Here is a 17412-nt window from a genome sequence, read left to right as displayed (position 1 = left end):
ATATATATTAATGCATATATATATATCCATATATATATTTATGCATATATATATATATATATGTATATATATTTATGTGTATATATTCTTTTATTCTTTTACTTGTTTCAGTCATTTGTCCATGCTGGACAAATTGACCCCAGGACTCCTACTCCTCCCCTCCCTCCTACTCTCCTCCCTCCTACTCTCCTCCCTCCTCCTCTCCTCCCTCCTCCTCCCACTCACCCCCTCCTCCTCATCGACCCCAGTTATGCACTGGGGTCGATGTAATCGGCTTAATCCGTGTCTGTCCTTGTTTGTCCCCTCTGTGGGTAGTAAAGAAATAGGTATGCATGTCTATGGAATGCTCAGCCCCTTGCATGTTAATTTCACAAGCAGGCTCTTCAGTTGACTGAATCAACTGGAATACTCGTCTTCATAACCGATGGAGAGCCAATTATGTATATGTGTGTATGTACCTGTCTAAATTGACACACAATATGTAATTGTTTAGCTCACTTTGTTTTTAAATCCTCTTGTGCTGTCAGTACAATGGGCAATGAGCCTTCTCCAAACAACCTGATTCTTTAGCTCAGTGATTCTCAATCAGGGCCCATATGGCCCCTGATGGTTCATATAAGATATTTTGAGGAGTCCATGTAACAAAATAGTAAACTGGGGATCCACAATACTATTTTTTTCGCTTGAGATGTATTGATTGACAGGTGACGGTCGTTTAGAGAATGCACGAGCTAAAACTACGTGCCTTCACTGGTCAGTTAAGGTGAGACAGTGTCACGTGACAACTTGCTGGGGCTGTCTGCTGGAGCCTAGCGGCAGATATTTAAAGGGAAAAATTTGACAAGTCAGTCAGTCACCGGCCGACACTCGCTGATGATACATCGAAGAGGCCAGGGAACAGAAAAAAGAAGAAAGAAGACATGCACCCAACACCAGAGCTGAAGACACCTCCGAAAGGGGGGCCCCCGCAATGTCAAAATGGTAGAGGAGTAGGGGCCGAAACCGGACGTGATTCCTCCTGATCATGTCTTGAACTAACTGGATCCTATAAAGGAGCTGTTGTGGTAGCAGACCAAGAAACACAGTTGTAATTCCTTCCTGTATTGCAAAAAAACAGCTAGGTTTTTTTCTCTCACATTTTACATAGTTCAACCTATACAAGTGAATATGTGAAAAACAAAACAGGAATTTTGAAAGAAGTTTCTATAAAACTAATTTTTAAATATTGAATGGCTATGGGGGTCCACCAAAATAAGATAGTAATCAAAGGGGTCCATAGATTAGAAAAATGGTTGAGAACCCCTGCAAACACGATAGAATATAAACAATGGCTGCATAGCAACAGCATGAAACCTACGGTTATAACAGAGTAATAATTCAGGTTCATCATCTTCGTAGATATCCAAAGCTGCCACCAAACTAACCTGCAAAACAAAAAAAAAAAGATATATTTTGTTACTTGTCTGGCAATAAATTTGAAATCTGAGATTGAGAGTTGAGACTATGACAGTTTAACCATCGTGGGTACAGGGAAGGACAAACTCTAGACTCTTTCAACAGCATCTAGACACATAGTTATATACATAAAGCTCTCTGTAATTATGAACTACAAACACACAGCTAAAAATGTCAGTCTCCTTAAAATTTTCAGTGTATTATATTATATTATTTTATACATTTGTATGTATGTATGTATGTATGTATGTATGTATGTATGTATGTATGTATGTATGTATGTATGTATGTGTGTGTGTGTGTGTGTGTGTGTGTGTGGTGTGTGTGTGTGTGTGTGTCCCTCCTTGTTTTTACATTGTAAGTAAACATCACTATCATACAAGTGGTGTCATTTCCAGTCTTCCTTGAAATCATCTAAAAACATGTCTGGACAATGGGAAACTGTTACTTTACTATATATACATACACACACAAAATAAAGAGGAATGACCACTAAAGTGGACACCCTATATGCTAAACATAGATGTCAAATCACCATTACCACGAAGAATGTGTTCTCAAGAAAAAAAAGTTTTTTTTTTCTTGAGAACACATTGTTCATGGTAATGGTGATTTGACATCAATGTTTAGCATATAGGGTGTCCACTTTAGTGGTCATTCCTCTTAATTTTGTATGTAACACAATTTTTAATCTTTGGATTTTTTAAATATGCTAAGCCACTGGTTTTAATTGATTAACATCAATTTCTACCCTTATTATTTAATTATATATATATATCTGTGTGTGTGTGTGTAGAACCCACTCTTGTGGATGGGTGCTACATGAAAATGCCGAGGATGGCTCTGAACATTAATCTGTATACACTGAGGATGAAGACCTCAGAGCTGTATGAGAGCCTTCCAATAGTTAACTTGAAAATAACACAGAAGAGACTGAGATTAGTTGGACATGCTCACTGTCATTCAGACTCGATACTGCACTCAGTGTTCCTGTAGGATCCCCTACATGGACACACTAGAAGAGGGAGACCGAGGATGACATATGTTAATGCCCTAAGGGCACACACTGGTCTCTGAGAGACACAAGACATTTCAGTGATGATGAGAGACGAAGACGGGTGGAGAGAACTTGTCCATGGATCTCGGGAATTTTACCTGCCCTTGATATATATATATATATATATATAATATATATATATATATATATATATATATATATATATATATATATATATATTATATATATATATATATATATATATATATATATATATATATAATATATATATATATATATATATATATATATATATATATATAGTGTGTGTGTGGAGGCACAATGGCCCAGTGGTTAGGGCAGTGGACTTGAGGTCGTAGGATTGCAGTTTCGATTCCCAGACTGGGCGTTGTAAGTGTTTATTGAGCGAAAACACCTAAAGCTCCATGAGGCTCTGGCAGGGGCTGGTGGTGATCCCTGCTGTACTCTTTCACCACAGCTTTCTTTCACTCTTTCTTTTGTCTGTTGGCCTGCTCACTTAGTCAGCGGGATGGCGTCACTGAAGGCTAAAACAATGTGAAGCATATTGTGACCAGCGATGTGTAGCAACATCTGATGGCCTGGTCGATCATGTGATCATGTGATCACGTAACATATGTGTATATATATATATAAATATATATATATGTGTGTGTGTGTTTGTGTGTATAAATTGTGGAGTTTGTAAAATTGTACATAGATAAATAGATATATACTTTTTTGCAGTTTTACATATTCCAATATTACAAGTACTTTTATTTTTTATAACAATCTTCAGGTTAATGTTCATGTAGTAGCATTAACAAACAGCTAATGTGCTTCACAATTGATATACATATACATATGATGGGCTTCTGCAGTTTCCATCAACCAATTTCACTCATGAGGTGTTTGTCATCCCAGGGATATATAATAGAAAATATTTACTGAAGATGCCATGATTGTGAAGTGGACTTATTCACTACCCAACAATAATACAAAATTGCTGAAACAAGTAAACGAATACATTATTAATTATCAATACTTACTCTATTGCCTTCAACATGGTAAAGTGGATGACAATCTCCAGTCTTTTCATTGATCACAGTAAACTGATTTTTGTAACCAACACATATGTAGTTATCATCTTTACCATCCACTAACGTCAGAATGGAGGGGACTTCAGCAGTATGTATCTCCTACAAACAGAAACACATTTAGTGAATGAATACATGATGGAAAGCTTCTAATGTAGTTTTTAATTTGTAAGAGGAAAATTTTTAAAAGTATAAAATACAATATAATAATCAATAATTACAGTAATAAGAGCAAGCCCCAATCACCTTATCTACAACAACAACAACAACAACAACAACAAATATTACCTGAACAAAACTAAATCTATCAACAGGCTCGAATTCAATTTTGGGGCACCAGCTAGTAAATGTTACAAGATGTTTCCAAGAGTAGAGCACTATTTTCCTGGAGACTGCAACTGCTAGCCGTAAAGGATATTCACATTGTCGACTAATGGCATATAAGTGGCAACCTGCAAATGTAAAAAAGTGACAAAGTTGAACTGACATCAAAACATGCTCGCACGCACACACACACACCACACACACACACACACACACACACACACACACACACACACACACACACATCAGTCTTGACAAGAGAAATTCAACAGGTGAACTTTTAGTGAAGGTAACTGAAGGCAGTGATGATGGCTGTTGCCTGGCCTAAGCTGAGCAGCACAATTTTTTGTGATTATATGAGGGAGTGCTGAAAAGTTCCTGGTTTTAAGGGCATCTTGAAAAGCCTGGCTGGAGGCCTAAAACCTTCTGAGATCTTTTACAAGATTTAGTAAAAACTGAAGGACTGCTGTAATAAGTCTGTGAATCTAAGAAGGGAATGTGTTGAATAAAATCATAATTAAATAATCCTTCTATATTTTATTTCATCCGAAGCTAGGAACTTTTCAGATGGTTTTGGGACTGGTTAAGCTTTATGGCTGAAACTCAAGAATCTGATTTTAGGACCACTACTGCTCTGTGGCATTTCATAAAAATTTTATTTTTCTAGGTTTTTCAACCTAAGAACCCAACACAAGCTAAACGGTGGGTGTTCAGGGATTCAGTGTCCAATGAGTAAATATTACACATGAAGCTTATATAACAACAGAACTAATGATTTAAAAGAAGGTGGTGAGCTGGCAGAAATGTTAGCATGTCGAGCGAAATGCTTAGTGGTATTTCGTCTGTCTTTGCGTTCTGAGTTCAAATTCCTCCGATAAAAATGAAAAATTTACAAAGTAAAAATAACTTAAGGGTAATGCAAAAGAATATGTACAAATTACCATTGACTACATTGTCTTACTTTGTAAATTTTAAATTTTTATCATTCATATCATTTGTAAATTTTCTTTTTGCATTTCGTCATTCGTACTATAGTTTTTATTCGAAAATATTTATTTGTCATTGCTTCCATTTTTATTTGAATATATTTATTTGCCATTGCCTTCATTTTACATCATCACAAGAATATATTTTACTTTATTTTATTTTTATCCCTATATATTATATATTTTATTTTTTTGTTATCCCTATATATTATTAATTTTATATGAATGTTTATAGACATAAGTTATGTGAGAACATAGTTTTTGTAAATTTTTATTTTTTATTCGTATTTTTATTTTTTATTTTTATTTTTATTTGTTATTTTTTATTTGAATTAAATTATGGCATGCACAGTAAGGTGTATTTACACATACACATACTTATATGTTTAAAATTAAAATATAGTTTTTAGTATCAAACTATGATAAAATTATTTAGAGGCCTGATGATTGGCGTTACATTTTAAGAAAGGTTCCTGTAAAACAAGGCGTGCTTAAAGAACCGTAAAATGAACCTCAAGAAACACGTGTAGCCGAGATAGGAGTAGTAAGTATTAAATAAATTAAAATACTTTTATATGGTGGGATGAAGGGGACTACTATCTCTAAATAAAAAAAAAATATATTTACTTATTGAGAATAATTTGAACCCCTGTGATGCTGGAATTCTTATTCCCTAACAAATAAAATAATATATATATATATATATATATATATATATATAAAGACATATACAACAGGCTTCTTTCAGTTTCCGTCTACCAAATCCACTCACAAGGCTTTGGTCGGCCCGAGGCTATAGTAGAAGACACTTGCCCAAGGTGCCGCACAGTGGGACTGAACCTGGAACCATGTGGTTCATAAGCAAGCTACTTACCACACAGCCGCTCCTACGCTTATCCAGATTTTCAAAGCACCTGTACTGAGAGTACAAGTCTCCCCCTTGAATGAGACCACAGGTACTCATTTTCAGCTGAGTACACTGGAGCAACATAAAATGAAGTACCTTATATAAAGGATACAGCGCACTGCCTGCTCCAAGAATCAAACCCATAACTTAACAGCCTCACTATTAGGCCATGCCATTCACTCCAAATATTCAATGTATAAATTAATTAATTATTTATATGCTGCAATATTGAACAAATGAAATACCTGATATTTACCTTTTGTACCTTCAAGTCGATTGTCCTTGCAGTCAGATTTAGATTTTACGACAAACTCATTTTCCACACCTTCAAAGTCACTTAACCTAAATACATAAACTTTACCATCTTTTCCTAAAATATAAAGAAAGTATGAATAAATGTATTATATATATATATATATATATATATATATATATATATATATATATATATATATATATATGTGTGTGTGGTTTCTAAAACATCAAAAACACATTTAAAAAAAGAACATGGCAAGATATCTTTTATTGATTTCTTATCCACAAATATACATATTTGTGTGTGAATGTGTGTGTGAGTGTATATACTATATATATATATATACACACACACATACACACATAGTAAAATGAGGCATGGGAGGATGATGAAGGAACATACACAAAACAGGAAAAGACAGCTATTCTTCATTTCACTCCTCATCAGTTATTGATAAAAAGAATCATTACAATCTTGACACCTTATCTCTAATATTGTTCAATTTGGTGGTGTCAACAACAGAAGCTGGTGGGTTATAAATGCAGGAGCACGAAGAAAAAATTGAGACAGGTATGAAAAAAAAACAACAACAATGTCTGTAGGTCGAACTGTAAAAAGGACAAGTTATTAGGTGAATGAGAAAATATATAAAAATAAAAAAAAGCAAGGACAGTAATGAAAAAATGAACATATAATAAATGATGCGTTTTATTATACAGAAAGCCTTTTGGCTATTTGACAAAATCAAGACAAAACACGCAAAAGAATATAGTCATGCATATATGCATATATATATATATGTACGTATAAGTACACATACACACACACATACATACACATATATATACACACATATGCATATATATATATATGCATATATATATATATATATATATATATATATATATATACACACATATACATATACATATACATTATATATATATATATATATATATATATATGTATATCCTACTTCCTCCCTCCCTCACCTAACTCTTGTATTGTTGGTGTTTACTTACCTCCACTTCCTCACCCATTCCCCATCTCTCACCCACCACTCTCCTGCAACCTCCATCCACCCACTCCTGGCCCCTCTGTCCCACTCATTCCTACCTGTGTTGTACCTTGAAGATTGACCCTGACTCCTCACCACAACTATTTTTCCTGCTTTCCAGCTCTGCTCAATCACTCCCACCCTCTCTTCTAAAATGTAAGTAGTCATGTAGCTACCCTACAGCATGAAACCTGTTCTACTGTGGCATTGTTTGCCATACTTTTCCTCATCTCCTAGCATATAACTTCACTGGGGCACATAGTCTTGCAAGCTGAAAGGCAACCTCACTAGTGTTGGTGACACAAAAAGCATCATCTATATGATATAAAGTAGTTGGTATTAGAAAGAGCATTCAGCCATAGAAACCATACCAAGGCAAGCATTGGAGCATGATGCAGTTCTTAGATCTATTGAATCCTGTCAAACAAACCAATATTTACTAGTATGGATAAATTGGTATTAACCCTTTAGCATCCAAATTAGTCTGTCAAATATAATGCTAATTTATTTACATACAGTAATACCACGCTTTGTGGAGGCACGTGGATTAGTGGTTAGGGTGTTAGTATCATGATCGTAAGATTGTGGTTTCAATTCCTGGACTGGGCGATGCGTTGTGTTCTCGAGCAAAATACTTCATTTCATGTTGCTCCAGTCCACTCAGCTGGCAGAAATGAGTAACGTCCAGCTGGAGAACACATACACCATTGAAACCAGGAAACTGGGCCCATAAGCCTGGCTAGGCTTTAAAAAGGGTGCATTTATTTTTTTATTTATTTAATACCACACTTTACAAGGACCTAGTTTAGGAGACCCTGGGTTTATGAGTTTTATTTTTCAGCTCACTTTTGTATGGTGAGCTGAAAATTTTTAAGCACAAGATCCAAGTTTTGAACGATGGGCAAAAGTTTCTGCTACCATAACGTGTTCCTGAGAAATTTATAGAGAGTGATAAAATGCTTCTTCTAAGCAAACAACTCCAGACTTATATATTTTTTCAACACATAAATACTGAACAGTATATATAAAGGATATATGTAAGAGCAGAAAAATTTGAGCAGCAACCAGCCTTGCCGACAAATTTTTCTACTCTTAAAAGAATTTTATCCTTCATATATACAGTTCAGAATTTATATGTTGAAAAAATATAATTTTCTACTTGTTCTACAATACATTTCAATGCTTTAAAAACAAACTTATGTTTGTTTACATATGACAAAAACTCTAGACTTGTTTTTTTAAAAAAAAATCTACAAGTCCATCAACAAGTGCTAGTAAATCAGCAATCATGTCTACAAGTGATGGTGCACGTGAGTCTAGGACGAATGAAAGTGATTTAGAAGAAAATGATTATAATAATATTTTTGTTATAAATGATCTTGACATTCTTTTTACTTTACATAAAATACTCTTTACATTGTACTGTTGATTTATTGCCATTTATTTATGAGTATTATAAATTTAATAGGTAGGATATTTTTCTGGAAATGAATTACGATTTATAACATTGCTACTATGGGAAATTATTGCTCTGCTTAATGAATTTTCACTTTATGAGTGGTCTCTGGGAACAAATTAATTTGTGTATCGAGGTGTTACTGAATAATGCTAAATTATACACATTGCTTTGAAATTAATCATACACTATCTTGTAGCTTTGAGATTTCAATGATGCATTTGTTTGCTTTTAGAATGACTTTGCAGGATAGTTGTGAGAGGCCTGATCTGGTCAGTTTCAACATAGAACAGGTAGAATATTTGGGCCTGATATGGTCAGTTTGAATGCTAAAGGATTAAATGATAAAGATGATTCCATCACTTTATTAAGGTTAAGTAAAATAATTCACATAGGCACAGGCATGGTTGTGTGGTAAGAAGCTTGCATCCCAACCACCTGCTTCTAGGTTCAGTCCCACTGCATGGCACCTAGGGTAAGTGTCTTCTACAACAGACTTGGGCCAACCAAAGCCTTGTGAGTGTATTTGGTTGACAGAAACTGAAAGAAGCGAGCTGGCAGAAACGTTAGCACGCCAGGCGAAATGCATAGCCGTATTTTGTCTGCCATTACGTTCTGAGTTCAAATTCCACCGAGGCCGACTTTGCCATTCATCCTTTCAGGGTCGATTAAATAAGTACCAGTTACGCACTGGGGTCGATGTAATCGACTTAATCCCTTTGTCTGTCTTTGTCTGTCCTCTCTATGTTTAGCCCCTTGTGGGTAATAAAGAAATAAGAAACTGAAAGAAGCCCGTTGTGTATATATATATCTATGTATGTGTGTCTTTGTGTCTGTGTTTGTCCCCCACCACTGCTTGACAACTGGTGTTGGTGCGTTGTTGTCCCTGTAACTTAGTCATTCAGCAAAAGAGACTGATGGAATAAGTACTTCTTAAAAAAATAGAAGTACTGGGGTTGATTCATTTGACTAAATATTCAGGGCAGTGTCCCAGCATGGCTGCAAGCTATTGACTAAAATGAAGTAAAAGATACAAGATTATTGAAGATGTGAATGAAGATCAATGGCTTTCAAACCATTTTTTGCCTATAGATCCTTTGGTTTCTATTTTAATCTACTTGACCTCCATATCCTTTTCTATTCTGGGCACAAGGCCTGAAATTTTTGGGGAGGGAGGGCAGTCGATTAGATCGACCCCAGTATGCAACTGGTACTTAATTTATCAGCTCCAAAACGATGAAAGGCAAAGTTAACATCAGTGGAATTTGAACTCAGAACGTAAAGGCAGACTAAATACTGCTAAGCATTTCGTCTGGTGTGCTAATATTTCTGCCAGATCACTGCCTTACTTGACTTCCATATCGGTTTGATGTATATAAAAAAACAATCCTATTCTATTTTTTATTATCAAATATTACTAAGAGTTGTAAAAAAAAAAAGAAATTAACGTATCTTGTGTATTGTAGAAGTTTAAGAAGTTTATGGCACATAAATTTTAACAACAAGTGTATTCTGACTCTTCAATGTATGCAGATACTTTTACAGCTATGCACATTTCTGAAGATGAGCATAAAAATACAGACAGAAAACGCACACACACACACACACACCACACACACACACACACACACAAACGCATGCACACACATACACACACACACACGCGCACACACTCACTCACTCTGCTTAAATTACCAATCTTGAGAAATTAAGCTTCTCAAAACCAGAAAGGAGAAAGCTGATTTGAAGATTACAGATCCAAGCCATCACTGGAACTGTAAAAATTTGTAAAACTTACCAGAAGTTTATTATTTAAGTATATATGAGTATGTCTAGATTTGTAAGTATATGCATGAGAATATATAAATAAAACAAAACATACAAATCTGCATGTATACATACATACATACAAAAATATTTTGTTGATGTTACTGAAATTGCAATGAAGGAGCCATGGATCTAGGTTGGAAACTGGCTCTTTCTCTATTGGCAAGAAATCTTGAAATGAAACTGAATAATAACACACACATATATATATACAAGGTGCGGTGAATAAACTGTTGTCTAAATTACGCAAAATTGAAAAGAACACTGACATCACATTTTAACAGATATATTTATCAAAATTACATAAAAATATCTTGAAATGCTAAAGAGTAAATTTATTCCATAAAATTGCATTGGCTTCAACCACAGTCTCCAGACGGTTTTGGAACCTCTTACAACTCTTTTAGGTGGTCTCTTTGTTTAAATCGGTGTGTACTACCATAATCCTTGCCTTCAGTTCATCTTTGGTGCTAAAAGGAGTTTTGCTGGTCTCTCACTCAACTGTGCCCCACACATAATAATCAAGTGGGTTGCAGTCTGGGGAGTTAGGTGGCCAAATGTTAGGGGTCATGTGGTTGCAGAAATTGTCTGACAGCCATGACTGGGTTCTCCTGCTTATGTGGCATGGTGCAGAGTCCTGTTGCCAGACATAGGATCTTCCAGCAGCCACCCTCTTGACCCAGGGCAGCACTACCTCCTCCAGGCACTTGTAGGCCTCAGTGTTGGGTCTGAGGCCATATAGGAAGATGAATGGAAGTATACCGTCACCATCACTAGTGATCACTCTAAACACCATGATGTTGACTGGATGTTTGATTTTTATCACTTTCAGTACATGTCCTCATATTGCACTGTCCTCAGAATGATACCTAAATACTTTGAAATGTTCATATTGGAGTTTCTGGTGTGAATGCCAAACAGTACAGCATGTTGTTTCCAAATTTCTGACAGAATGAATTGTGTCATGGTGCTGTTTTTCTCACAGACAGTGCCCAACTGATCCTACTATACTGTGTAGTCAACAAAATTATAAACAAAAAATGTGCATGCACAAAATTAAAAATATAAAATGGTGACAATTTACCCATTGCACTCTTGATATATATATATGTATATATTTATAGTAACGATTATGACAACAAAAGAATGACTGAGACCTTGATATTATGTAAATAGAAGAATTTATTTGTAATATGATATGTGACAATTATTCAGTTGTCATTATAAACCTATGAGTTTCAAGTGGAAATCTGCTCCGGCATCTTGTCAGTTATCAAAAAAATAAAAAAGAAATTTGGGGTTGGTGCATAATTATTGCAACTTTTTTGCTATAAATTTTATTTAACAAAAACAATAACAATATTCAACAAAAACATCTTTAAATAACGGTCTGACCATCTGCCAAGCAAATGGGAAGCAGTAATTGAAGTAAGATGGTGAATATGCTCCAGAATAATCATTTAAAGATGTTTTTGTTACATGTTGTTATTATTTTTGTTGAATAAAATTTGTTGAAAAAGGCACAATAATTATGCACCAACCCAATATATATATATATATGTATATGTATATGTGTGTGTGTATATATATATATATATATATATATATGTATGTATCTCTCTCTCTCTGAGTGTGTGTGTATGTATACAACATACATGCACGCTCTTGCACACACACATACACCACACACACATGTAATGTCAAAACCTAAACACCAGTGGCATAGCAAAGAACACGTGTATAAATCTATTATATTTATCACTAACCTTTGTCAGCTCTTATTAACAGCAGCCCATGTTGTTCAATGATGTTGATTTGTTTTGCACTGATGCTTTTATCAAGGACAAGCCTTGGTGAAACTCCCTCTGGAAAAATACATTATAATGATGTACTTTATTAATTCATTGGGAAATAGCAAGTTCAACAGATTGTTATCTATAATAAATAGAAAAGCAAAAACGAAAAAAAACCCCAAAAACTCCAAAGACAGATATATTCTACTTCTGTTAAAATATAGAAATAGTGATAAATTTCCATCCATCAATCCTCTCTGCCACTATTCCTTGGAGAGTCATAGGGTTTCCATCAGAAGCAACTGTCATTAGACTTTTTGCTGATATTCCCAAGCATAGCCAACAGAGATTATAAAGGTATAGTAAAGTTAGCTTCTTGAGTCATGTCGACTCATAAGGGCCAGTTTCCTGCTTTCCATGGCATATAAATTCTTCATCAGGATGGGATGCTGGTCTGTCGCAAGATTACTCATTGTTGCCAGCTAAGTGGACTGGAGGAATGTGAAATGAAGTGTTTTACTCAAGAACATAACATATTGCCTGGTCCAGGAATCGAAACCACAATCTTATGATCATGAGTTCAACACCTTACTCACTAATCCACATGCCTCCACAACTGAAACTTTAGATATTATTCAACTGTTTTGCTCTTGGTTTATCCCCAGGTTTTATTGCTAGTTGTATGTATGTAATTGTGTGTGTGTGTGTGTGTGTGTGTGTGTGTGTGTGTGTGTGTGTGTGTGTGCATGTATGTATGTATGTCCTTTTGACAAGTCCTGTTTTTAGTTCTGCTAGGTTTCTAAGAACCCTCCTCCCCAGACAAGCCTAGTGGGGTTGCCAGTCTAGTTGTGTCTAGCATGCTAGAAGACAGCTTGGAGTGAGGCACCCCTTAGCTTTTGCTAAAGCTTGTCTCTAGGAGTAAATCACTCTGATATAAAACCAGATATGCAGGAAATGGCATTGAACATTTTAGGGATCTTTTGCCTGCCCTTGATATCATGGCACTCCCACATTCCTGAGCCTGTGACCCATATTGGAACTGAATATCATGCCCTGACTTGTTTCTGGGTCATGTCATTTGGTTGGAGAGGGTCTGTGAGGTACTGTGTAAACCTTATTGAACCTAAAATTTTAGGCTTGCAATCGTTGGTAAGGTGACTATCTGAAGCCCAATCAAGTTGGAGGGCACCACTGCAAGCATGGAAGCTGCAGACATGAACGTCAAGGAAGTTGGCTGCTGGTGCAATAACCTCATGCTAGGACATTGCTGGCATTTTGTATGGGCAATGGTCAGTTATGGTCTTCCTTGGTCAAGATTGAAGAGCCATCATCATCATCATCATCATCAAGTATATATGTATGTCCATATGTATAAATAAACATAAACACTTGGCATCTTTCAGTTTCTGCCTGTCAAATCTACAGCTATGTCTGAGCCAATTCCAGAAACAGATGTAAAGAGAATTTGCTAGAATGAAGAATCAAACTCTGGTTTTAGGCTTCTATTCACTGTACACTTCTGTATCATTAGACACATTTTCTATATTTCTGTCATCATCATCATCATCATTGTTTAACGTCCACTTTCCATCCTAGTATGGGTTGGATGATTTCACTGAGGTCTGGCGAACCAGATGGCTGCACCAGACTCCAATCTGATCTGGCAGAGTTTCTATAGCTGGATGCCCTTCCTAATGCCAACCACTCCGAGAGTGTAGTGGGTACTTTTATGTGCCACTGGCACGAGGGCCAGTCAAGCAGTACTGGCAACGGCCACGTTCAAATGGTGCTTTTTATGTGCCACCTGCACAGGAGCCAGTCCAGTGGCACTGGCAATGACCTTGTATGAATGTTTTTTTTCACGTGTCACCAGCACAAGTGCCAGTAAGGCGACACAGGTAACAATCACGCTTGAATGGTGTTTTTTATGTACCACCGGCATGAAGGCCAGCTTGTTGCTCTATTTTTTTTATTTCATAAATTGATAATATTTTTGTTAAACCCTTCAGTATTCAGATTATTTCATCAAATGTAATCTTTATTTATTCACATTATTTTGAATTAATCATGTATTATCTTGGAGCTTTGGGATATTTCAATGATATGATTGTTTACTTGTAAATCACATTGTAGGGTAGGTGTGAAAGGCTAGATCTTGCTAGTTTGAACATAAAACAGGTAGAATATTTGGGCTGGATATGACAGGCTTGAATGTTAAAAGGTTAAGAAGCAGTAACATAAATTGGTAAAATGCCATTAGTTGATGGCTACAGATAAGTATTACACCAGAAAAAAAGGTACTACAATATTTGCTGGTGTATGAGATACATTCTTACATAAGACAAGCCTTATCATTTTCATGGTAAAAATGCATATTTTGCAGATATAGCAAATTTAATATGTTTCATCATATACTCATACACTCCATATTTCATCTGTAAAACAGACATATATGATATAAAAGAGAAGAATGTCTAGTTCACTGGCGTATATAGTACCATAAACGCCCATGTAATTTGCACAGGTGTAATTTACACAGGTGATTAAAAAAAGCTTCTATTCATGTAAAATTCATGCCCAAAAGTTTTCAGAATTAGCAATATAGCCAAGGAGAAAAGGTTTTCAATTTAGTTGTATTTAGCATAATTTCACTTATTTTGTTGAATTTTCATTAAATGAAAATAATTTCTGTTTAACAGGTGTCACATTAAAAGCTATTAAATTACAAAGTGTTTGAGTTGTTTATAATAATGTGGCCTGGACTGTGATTAGCACCATAAATGTCAGACTTCAAAAAGTAGTTAACCATTTAACAGTTTTTGTAAATTTATACAGAAAAAGTAAGCATTATACTGTCTAGCATAAATAAAAGTCAACTTCATTATATTTAAGCCCTTATTTTTTCTGTAAAAATCTGTTCTGACCCTAAATGAGTCAACTTCCCATATGAATGTCTACGTTTTGTATGCCTTTTATCAACAAAAAAATTAATCAATTTATCAACAAAAAAAAATTCAAAAATAATTCTACTCATGTAATTTATGCACCCCTAAATTTTATTTCTATTAATCAATTTATCAACAAAAAAAAAAAAAATCAATTTATCATCAAAAAAATTCAAAAAAAAATTCTACTCATGTAATTTATGCACCCCTAAAGTTTATTTCCATTTTCGCAAAAAAAAGAAACAAAATGTGTAAATTACATGGATTTTTATGGTATTTAATAATCCTTTCTATAAGCACAAAGCCTGAGATTTTTAGGGAGGGGATTAGTTGATTACACCAACCCCAGTGCTCAATGTCAGCTCAGAACATAAAGCTTCAAGTAATGCCACAAAGCATTTTGTCTGGCGTGCTAATGATTCTGCCTGTTTTCCATCTTATGTACTGTATTTAACCCTTTTGATACCAACCCGGCCAAAACCGCCTCTGGCTCTGTGGTACAAATGTCTTACTTTCATAAGTATTAAATTAAAATCTTCCACCAAACCTTAGTCACAACTTATGTTCCCAACACTAGTTTAATGATAACTAAGTTCCTTTACTAAATTCTTTGTTATATTTAAAATTAACTGAATGAAACACAGAGCATCTCAAAATAAATACGGTAACAAAAGGGTTAATAATGATTACAATAAAAAACACACAAAAAAGCTTCTTAAATTAGTACATACCTTCCAGCACCATTAAACCAATTTCGGTGGCAACCATTAGTTTGTCCCCTGAAATATAAGTTAAAATATAATAAGCTCCATAAATGTGAATCAATACTTCTTTCTTTTTTAAAATGGGATATAAATTTTATTAATGGAAAAAGATGCTTTGTGTTTTAGCTGCATTCCAACTGGAATGCAAATAAAACTGGTTTAGTTCCAAAAGAAATATGAGAAAAAAAAAATGTTAAGTGGGTATTCTGTCAGAAATTTTCATTACATTGACAAAATTGTCTCAATAAAAATAAAAGATAGTTTAATCAAAAAGGAAAGAAAAACAAAAACACCCTCCTCACCACAAAAAATAATATAAAATGAAAACATTTAAATATTAAGTATTTTCCCTTGAGAGAAAGAATGATAATTATTGAATTTGAAATGTTTTTGGCTTAAGTTGAAGAGTAATTTGTGTAAAGAGTCAAAATTCATTGAAGAAGGCTATAATGGATATGAATAATTATGATTAAACATAAAAAATAGTCATTAATCATTGATTAAAGTAAGTAGGCAAGAAGTGTTTATAAACTTTTAGATTCATCACAAGCCTTATTGATATTTAAAAAAACAAAACAAAAAAGAATAAAACAAAAAAGAATATGATGGTGGCAGTGTGGTAAGAAGCTTGCTTCCCAACCACATGGTTCTGGGTTCAGTCCCATTGTGTGGCACCTTGGGCAAGTGTTTCTACTATATCCACATGCTGACCAAAGCCTTGTGAGTGGGATTTGGTAGATGGGAACTGAAAGAAGTCCATTGTATACACACATATATATATATGTAAATTTTATGTGCAAGTGTATCTGTGTTTGTCTTCACCACCATTCCTTGACAGCCAGTGTTGGTGTGTTTATGACCCCATAACTTAGTGGTTCAGTAAAAGAAACTGATAACCTAGGTACATGGCTTACAAAGAATAAGTCCTGGAGTCGATTTCTTTGACAAAGGTGGTGCTCCAGCATGGCTGTAGTCAAATGACTGAAACACGTAAAAAAGTAATGCTAATTTTTCTTCATTGAGAGAATTTTGATTAGTGATTGCTATTGATAATGATGATTGGTCGATTTACCTATCATGGGAGATTTGAACATTGGTTGAGTCCTGTGTTGTGATTGGTTGAGTATTGCACGGGATTTGGATTGAAGGTCCAATCATGTTGCGTGTAATACATTCTCAAACAACTAATCTGTATGTGTTCTGGGATCTACTTTTCTCCATAAATTGGCGTGACAAATTGTCTTAATGTCCTCTTTTCTATGTTTGCATGGTTCAGATGAAATTCGTTGAGATGAAATTTCAATGGCCAGATGCCTTTGCTGTTGCCAACCCTCATCTGTTTCCAAGCAAGCAAGCTAATATTCCCCATAACCAGGCATGTTTTCATGGAAGATTGGGAATGAAGGAGTCACCACTTGCATGATGGTGACATTGGCTTACAACTACCATGTGATGTCAAGGCACAGAGACAATAACACACACACACACACACACACACACACACACACGTACGCACACACACACACACAC

The 17412-nt window shown here is 35.0% G+C and overlaps 1 protein-coding gene across 5 annotated transcripts in view; it reads right to left on the bottom strand.

Moving 5' to 3' along the window:
- LOC115228412 (GTPase-activating Rap/Ran-GAP domain-like protein 3) overlaps positions 1 to 17412 on the bottom strand; it is a 1278929-nt gene that overhangs the window by 47698 nt on the left and 1213819 nt on the right. For all 5 annotated transcript variants that reach the window (XR_005003648.1, XM_036512798.1, XM_036512804.1 and 2 more), the window contains 6 exons: positions 15850 to 15897; positions 12147 to 12245; positions 6041 to 6154; positions 3856 to 4019; positions 3520 to 3669; positions 1358 to 1424 (listed from right to left, as the gene is read on the bottom strand). Coding sequence is in view for 4 of the 5 variants with exons in the window: in XM_036512798.1 (XP_036368691.1) it covers positions 1358 to 1424; positions 3520 to 3669; positions 3856 to 4019; positions 6041 to 6154; positions 12147 to 12245; positions 15850 to 15897 (642 nt within the window). In the remaining variant the exon portion in view is untranslated. The remainder of the gene's footprint in view (positions 1 to 1357; positions 1425 to 3519; positions 3670 to 3855; positions 4020 to 6040; positions 6155 to 12146; positions 12246 to 15849; positions 15898 to 17412) is intronic.

The sequence above is a fragment of the Octopus sinensis genome, linkage group LG2 (assembly GCF_006345805.1).
Source record: "Octopus sinensis linkage group LG2, ASM634580v1, whole genome shotgun sequence".
NCBI classification, from domain to species: Eukaryota; Metazoa; Mollusca; class Cephalopoda; order Octopoda; family Octopodidae; genus Octopus; species Octopus sinensis.
This window is presented reverse-complemented; position numbering and strand designations above follow the sequence as displayed.